General features: G+C 36.4%; 1 protein-coding gene across 5 annotated transcripts in view; it reads right to left on the reverse strand.

Moving 5' to 3' along the window:
- The window catches only part of LOC117170306 (carbonic anhydrase-related protein 10), a 395,033-nt gene that overhangs the window by 11,875 nt on the left and 374,713 nt on the right, over positions 1-8,445 (reverse strand). For all 5 annotated transcript variants that reach the window (XM_033356986.1, XM_033356987.1, XM_033356985.1 and 2 more), the window contains 2 exons: positions 4,592-4,720; positions 4,004-4,049 (listed from right to left, as the gene is read on the reverse strand). In XM_033356986.1, coding sequence (XP_033212877.1) covers positions 4,004-4,049; positions 4,592-4,720 — 175 coding nt within the window. The remainder of the gene's footprint in view (positions 1-4,003; positions 4,050-4,591; positions 4,721-8,445) is intronic.

Genomic DNA, 8,445 nt, shown 5'->3' on the forward strand with positions numbered 1-8,445 from the left:
AAAGGTGAAGAAGAAAACTTGCGTAAACCAAGAAGCACTCGTAGAAGAGTACTTACAAGTATGCAAATAATAGAATAAGGAAGTAACGTAACCGATAACGAATCAAGACAACGAACCTAAGACGCAAAATAAGCTCACAGAATAAAGCCAAAAGACCAACAAATGTCGGAGAAGACCAGAATATGTCTTTTAAGATGGAAAATTGGTTGAAAGGGAGTAAAAAAGAGTAACAACACGTAAATTTTAATATCGACCAAACAGGAAACTTAGATTGGAAAATACAACATCTAGATTTTAAGGAAATATAAAACCTAGGATTCCAAACACAGCAATGTCATTAGCCAATAGAATGAAGGTAATGTGCCACAAATCTGGAAAATTTCGACATTTTACTAACCAGTATTATGCAAGACCAAATTTTCACGAGGGAAATTTCCTAAAAAGATTATTGATCTAAGTAGGGAACATTGAAGAGAAAGAAACATACTATTTAAATGGACAACAAATGAATCAGGAAGAAATGTAAGAACAAGAGGGATACGAGGAATCGCAAAAATATCAAGCATATTCGAGAAGCTCCTATCCATAAAGACCTAATGACTAAAGATAAGTTAAAACCTAATCCAGCACAAACTGAAGCGAAAAGGAACTTTAGAAATACTTCCACAGTAAGAAAATGATCCCGCACAGAATGCATGGGAAAATATATTTCGTTGGATTTGGTTATAACTTGGTAATTCTGTAGGTTACAAGGACCCAATGAACTATTCAGAACAATTTTTTTATGGACAGTTTTAACGCTATTTGGCGCCAAGCGCTCAAAAACGGAGCGTAAGATGTATTCATATATGATTCAAAGCAAAAACGACGATAAAATCAGGATCACGCATTAAAATTGGGTAAACATTATATTCGTCTCAAAAAGCGCGCATCATGCAATAGCCAAACGCAAAGCGCTCAATATTTGTAATCAACTGCTCATTAAATAAGGTCAGCATCAAGTTAGATTGTTCAAATCATATATATCGCCCACTTCTCACAATATTCGAACGCGAACCACTCAATAATTTGAATAAACTACAACACTTACTTTTTTAGGGCAGCAATAGTTCTAAAATAAGGTATTAATCATGTATACTTGTCTTATATATATATATATATATATATATATAATTAACCACGATACTCATTGTTTCTGGGCAGCTATGGTTTTGAAATAAGATCGTAATCATGCACGATTGTGTCAATCATGTATAGCGTCCTCTGTTTGCAACGGCGGAGCGCGAAGCTTGCAAGGTTTTATCATGACTGATACAATTACTACTGATAGTGAAGAAAGGATGCAAATTGAGCTTAGTTTGATTGGAAGGAGTGTCAATTATATAAATCCCCCACTTCTGTCAACTTTCGAACTTAAAGCGTTCAATATTTGTAATTAAGTTCAACACTCACAGTTTCAGGGCAGCAACACGTTTAAAATTATATATGATTCGGGCAATCGAACTTGATGCTGGCCTTATTTAATAACCTTTTCTGTCCTGAAACCTTGGGTGTTGCAGTTATTTTCAAATATTGAGCGCCTTGCTTTCGAACATTGCAAGAAGCGAGCAATTCATAGAATTTGCATTAACGCACTTTTTACTCGCCTTATTCAAGCACCGCTGCTGCTCTTAAATTGTGAATGTTGCAGTTTAGTCAAAATATTGAGCGCTTAGCGTTCGGCCGCTGTGCAAAGCACGCGCTGTGAGAAAGACGTAATGTTAAGCAAATTTAAATGCGTGACACTGATGGTTTCCTCGTTTTTGCTTTCAATGCTATACGATATATATCTTATGATCTGATTTTGAGGGCTTGGCGCCATATAGCGTTAAAACTGTCCATTTTTTAGAACCAAAAGGCGTTCACCCATGTGGTTTGTGCGGGTCCTTTGGTAGTTCTTGAGTTTTTCTGGATACTACAGAAAATCCATTAAAAACTTCTGTAGTATAGCCAAACCTACAACTATGTTAAATCGAAAGAAAACAATATTAGACTTAACAACCAAATAATCTTAAAATTTTGAACAATTTAAGGATACCCTATGTTTAGCAATCGTCCTGCGATTCCTGAACTTAAAGGAAAGTTTTTTTCTAACCAGAGACACATCTAACCAAGGATTAAGAGTAGTACTGTCACAAGACAGGTACACATGCTTATTTGTGTAAAGATCATTAAATAAGGCAGAAGAAAATTACGCCGCCAGTGAAAAGGAATTGTAAGCTATAATATAAGCGGTAACATTAGACCGGCAACAGATATTCTAGAAATAATTCATAATTTACATGCAAGATGCCACAAGAAAATGGACCTTAAGGTTAAAAAATCAATTTTTAAGTTTTTGATATCATCGATAGTTTGAATAGCTGATAAAAAATAGCACTAAAGGAAGCAATATCCATAGTGGGATAGAAGTGCAATGGTAAAATAGGTCATTGAGTTACTTCATTATTTGTTTGGCACCAAAAAACGAGATATAAATTATTAGTAAATAGTGTCAAAGTTCCTGCCTTCTAGCAAAAGGCTATATTAAACCAAAAATTCTATAAAAGTAAGACGAGTAAATATTCCGATTCGCGCGTTTCGTAATTATTTACAGACTGATCCTGGCCACCTCAATACGGCTGGCAGCAACAATGAAATATCCGCAACAATCGCTCTTTGAATTTACAAAAGAATTCAGTTTTTAGTGAACGACCGCGAAATGAAATCCCCCCAGTTTGCACCCATATTTATGTTCTGTGTCCGTGTGACTCGAAAGCTTCTCTACCTGGCTGAACACGGAGTGAAAAAATGTAGTCTTAAGTGGGAGGCATTGATTCCGGAGCATCTCCCCTATTGTCTGTGTGTCTGACTTCCCCCATCGCTTCAATCGCTTCTACTGAAAAATTCGCCTGCAAACACTAAGGTTCCTTGCCTCGCAACATATTATAAATGAATCGAAAGGCCTTAACGTGGCTTCATAACACGCTCAGTTGTGATCTAATAGACATAGACAAAAAATTACCTGTCATTATAATATTCGACACACCTATCCATGGATAGTTAAATGCTCCCAGGTCCTACAAACCCAACCGAAGAAATAATGGCCACGAGCGACCAGGATTCTAATCTAGTTGATAATTGTTTAGAGTAAAAAACAGAATTTAAACCAAATTCAGCCGAAAACTATGGCAGCAAATTGAAAAGGATGATATGCGAATTTACAATCAGGAAGAATTTTTGAGACCCAGTTCGCCTGATAGACGGTTTAAAAATCAAGAAATGTACTATAATATGACTGCAATTTTGAGATCCTTTGTTTACACCCACTGAATGGGAAAATAGCAGAAATTATCGAGCAGTGGTTTAACTACTACGCGGACTTCACTTTCGACTTGTGTATCCACGAGAGTCGCACAATAAATGAACATGAAATACAGAAGGTCACTAAAGAAGCTTTGTCAATAATTTGGGAGAAAGTAATACTATCAGCAAAGTCCCCACAAAGTCAGAGAGAGCAGAAATAGAAGAAAAAATATAAAGGTGTGTCAAATCATGTCCTGTCTATTCCGAGAAACAATAGTTGAAAACTAGTATGTTTTAAGTATCCAGGACTAATGCGATACGATACTTTGATCAAACATCACACTTACGTATTACGTGTACCACAAGCTATTCTGACTGACCAATAGTAGGACTTCTTGTCAGAACGAGGGCAGCAATTTGAAGAAATGTTCCAAGTTAAGCACACTAAAGCTACTGCGTTCCATCCAGTGGAAAACGGAAATATAAAGAATTTAATCAACATTAAAGAACATGGTTATGACTTGAATGCCAGAAATAAAAAACCGAACATGAGTAATGCCTAAAAAAGGTTAGAGAGGTGATACAACTATAAAAAATAGCGGTAAGGATCAGGGAAAATACTTTAAAACTACTGATTATTTACTAAGTAACATAATTATATTAAATTGTTGTACCTTACCTTTATAGTATGTGTCTCTGTACATGGTTGGGCAGTTCTTATGTCCCTAAAATATAAAAACAATACTTTTCAGAAACGCAAAGATATCTTTGAAAAATATCTCTTCAAATATAATTTCATTGTTTTTCAAATTCCCTAAAGAAGAAAATGAAAACTTGAACTTTTGTTATTATATTATTTACAGATAAACTTTAACACTAAATATTCGAGCTGCAAAGATACGAGCGCTCCATAGATACAAGCGTCAAAAATCCAAAAGAGTGAGCGAATTTTTTGCCCTTTACTCTTGCTCTATTTGAGAGTCAGGCGCGCGCGAGTTCGCGCTGCCTTAAATTCAACGTTCGCATGCGCATAGTAGGCCTGGGAATTTTCTCTCATTACCCCTAAATCAAGATGTTGCAGGAGTGTGAGCTGCTTCCACACTCGTATCTTTAAAGATTCTATTCCCAAGATTCTAGTATCTTTGGAGTTCGAGTGTTATGTTCCATTGTGATATGTCGACAACTATTTATCATACCCTTTGAGGTCAGATCCGAGCAAATACGATATAGCCCATTAAAGTTTAGGGATGATAAAAATGTTATTTACCGGTGCACTGAAGTCAATATTTGTTCGAACTGGACGATGATGAAGAGGTTGTGGCGGTCTAAAGTTATTTCCTAGCGGGGCTTTTGGATTTCGTATGTCGCCTTGCATCAACTTCCTTAAAGCGTGCAGCTAGAACAGATCAGAAATTTCATTTATGAATATAACTACACAATTTTTAATTTATCACTAGTGGTGTGTGTACATTTTCAAACTTGAGAACTATAATGTAGTGATTTTATAAAAAATATATGTAAAATGTATAGAATAATACTGTTCGAATAATTTCAATTGGTACACACATTTAAGAGTTATCTTAGAAAACAAAGTAGTACCTCCAAATATTACAATCTGTCGAAAAATTAGGTAATATAAATTGTTTTGCAATTTTTTTTAATAATTCACACACACATACACCGTAAGATAGGTAGTTACACTCTGTGATAGACTCAATTCGACGACCCGGCAAAAGACTCGTCCACCCTAAGGACACGAAACGACTAAAGGACGACCGCCTTTCACATCTTTCCCGAAAGTGTCTTAGCAATTCGTTGACACGCAGGGATGCTTTCCAGGCTATTTACCAGTAAAAGCTTTGAACCTCTAAGAACACAGAAGATCAGGACGAACACCCCAACAGAACATTCGCTGCCGTCCCAACTCGTTTAGAACACGTTTAGATTTTAATTGAAAAGCATTCTTGAACTAAGTTCAATCACACCCATGGTCACGCCGCACTATCTTGAGAGGGATACATATATGTAATTAAAAATCAGGTTTAATAAACACAGTAGGATTAGACTGGGAGCAACTACCATCTATAAACCTGAAACTGGTTCATAGCAGAAATACGGGAAACCACACCTTTGGCCACCTCTCATGACAGTGAGATAGGTAGCCGCCCAGGCCTTATATTTTCCTAATGAACCTTGCAAAATCTGAAGAAAAATGTGCAGCAATCACTTCATTATCAATTACCTCATATTTAAACTCGGAAACGCCTATTTAACAGTAGCTTGTGTTAGGACATCTTCTGAAGAACGGCGATTTATCTAAGGTAAGAAACTATAGGTCAATGAATTGTCTGAATATACTGTATAAGATCTGCATATAAATTCTGAAAGACAGCGTTGTTCAGGGAATTGTAGCTGTGTAAAGAGAGATGTACGAGCAACGTGGCTATTTCAAGAACCAACCGTAGGTTTATAAGGAAGATTGATATGGAATTTAAATTAGACAAATTGGCCAAGATTTATTTGAGCCAGGAGAAATGACCAGAGCCGCATTCAGCATATAAAATCAGTGATAGCTAATACCTAACTGTTGGCGTTGAAAAAGATATTTGCGACTAACATGCTTGCCGTCCCGCTTTACTGTTCTCGTTTCCGTGAATCGATAGGCGAAACACGAGGTCACGATTGTCGACCTTGCCGCGCTTAAGATAATGTATATACAGAGGAGTTTGTATATCAATTCGTCTGTTTTGCGATTGTACATCCCACGCTGCACCATCTTGTGGGCGTTAACTTATAAATTTCCAACGTCTGATTAAGCAAATTATCCTAGGTATAGCGCAGATTGTCGCAAATGGAAGTGATCTTCCCCTAAAAATGGTCTGGAATTACGAGATAATTGGAAAAGGAGTTTTCTTTCGCAAAGCCGTGGAGCAGGCACCCACGACCCTTAGTCTTAATCTAAACATCAAAAGTCAGAAAAGTGCATAACTTCGTCAAGATTTCTTACTTTTCAGGTATAGATTAAGAAAGCAGAACTGTTCCTTGGAGTCCGGTCTCTTGTCGCAAATGACCTTACGCAGCAGACGGGATAGTTGGAGGTGAATCTGCTTACCTCTTGATACTTTTTAGAGCTACGAATCTTTGTAAAATGTTATGAGGAACCATGTTGACGGACCAAGTGAAGTGATCCCAGAAGTACGGCCTTTTTAATCCCTTTTCGTGGCACCGAGAATTCAATCAAGTAAACCATCTTCGTCTTCAGATCTTAAAGGACAATTTCAAGCTTTATAATATTGATACGTTAAGTTTTGTAGAATAAGAACTTCCGATAGATTTAACACTGGTCATTCTCCACAGTGTATTCCAGTTCCCCCTGGGCATATGAGCTACGAAGAACATGTCCAAGTGTTTCTGGCTATTGCTTGCACGGCCAGCAGTAGGTACCGCATACAGGTACCTTCATTATGCGTTTGCGGTAAACTACGGCGCCTATAACATCGTCTTGAGAGGCAAAAATAAATCTATCGATCTCGGATTTTAGTCCAGCAGACTTGAGGAACATGTTCGATAGATGCGTCGATAGCTCTCGTGTACGTATAATGCCGCACAATTTAACATGAAGGGGCTGGTCAGCACGTTCTCTTAGTAGAAGCGAATGTTCTACTCCTTGCATACAACTTTTTAGCAATAAAGGTGTTAGTGAAGTTCGGCGATGTTTATTGTCTTTGGAATCAAAAGGGAGACTTAGACACTCTGCGATCGTATCTGCGGTGCGGTACAGAAACGTCGCAGCATTGGCGATTTCCTGTTGATGTACGAGTGGCGTAAGAGTATCTGTCCTATTTAAAAGGGAGCAGTCTGTAATTAGAACTGTTCTTTGATTACGAGATTCCAAGCTCAGCAAACTAACACCCCCTTCATCTCTAGGTATGTATATTCGAGATACGGAAGATCTAGGATTATGACTTCGCTGGATTTTTCTTATCTTGCGTGCGCAAGTCGTTTGCTTCCTGATGGTGTAGAAAGTTTCTCACAATGCGTCAGGTGTTTAATAAAACCACCCTCTGAGCTTCTGCTAGTACTCTACTGACTCTTAAATGTTTTAAGTAATCAATGCATATTGCGCGCACATTTGCAGTAGCCGAAATCAGTATTAGATAAACAGATACTTCTTTCACATTCCTCCACATTTTCTTCACTTCATAGCTTTGCTCGCTATACTTATTGATATCGGGTGTACAAATTTACTGTATAATCCGGTTTAGTGGCCAAGCAATTTCAATGATATAGACGCTTTTACCTTTTTTTCTCAACACACTTCCGTTAAGTACCCTAGGTTGGCAGCAAGTTATTTATGTTTAATGCTCACTACATGATGGATGTCTGTATGCATATTCTATTTGAATCAATGCGCGATAACCATGATTTCCATGATCTCGATTTTCTTCTAATTCTCTTTGGATTAAGACGCTTAGGCAAATAGCGACATCAGGATTGGGAATCTTAGGTTTCATTCAAATTAATTTCATAATAATTTTGTAATATTTAACTTTATTTAACTTCTCTTTATATATAATTACAATTCAAATGTGATATTTATAAAAATTGTATTCAAGGAAAGTAATTTTTTTTCGAATTTTATATGAAAACTATTTGCTTAATTTCTCCTTTTGTAATGAAATGAAATTTGATTTTATGCAAAAAATGCTTTTTGAGAGAAATAGTGAAAATCTTATGAACTTGATTAGCGGTTTATTTTGGTTAAATCCTGATACCACAGGACATTGACATTGACAACGGTAAGGGATGGGATCCTTCAATAATGTACGTAAATTTTGCAAATTTACACAAACTTTCTACTGAAGATCATAGTTTTAGTTATAAATGTTATTATTTGGTTGAAAATTTAAGAATTTACTCAAAAGATCATCCTTTTAGGTTGAAAATACAATTGTATTGTAAAAATACATCTTATTGGTTTTAAAAATTCAACTCTTTTCGTAGAACATTCACCTTTTGCTTAAAATTCATATTTTTTTGCTGATAAGTCGACTGAGTTCTTTTCTGGATAAACACTATTTTTTCTGAAAATTTGTCTTTTTTATTTCAAAGTTCATATTT

This window comes from Belonocnema kinseyi, chromosome 3 (genome assembly GCF_010883055.1).
Source record: "Belonocnema kinseyi isolate 2016_QV_RU_SX_M_011 chromosome 3, B_treatae_v1, whole genome shotgun sequence".
In the NCBI taxonomy this organism is placed as follows: Eukaryota; Metazoa; Arthropoda; class Insecta; order Hymenoptera; family Cynipidae; genus Belonocnema; species Belonocnema kinseyi.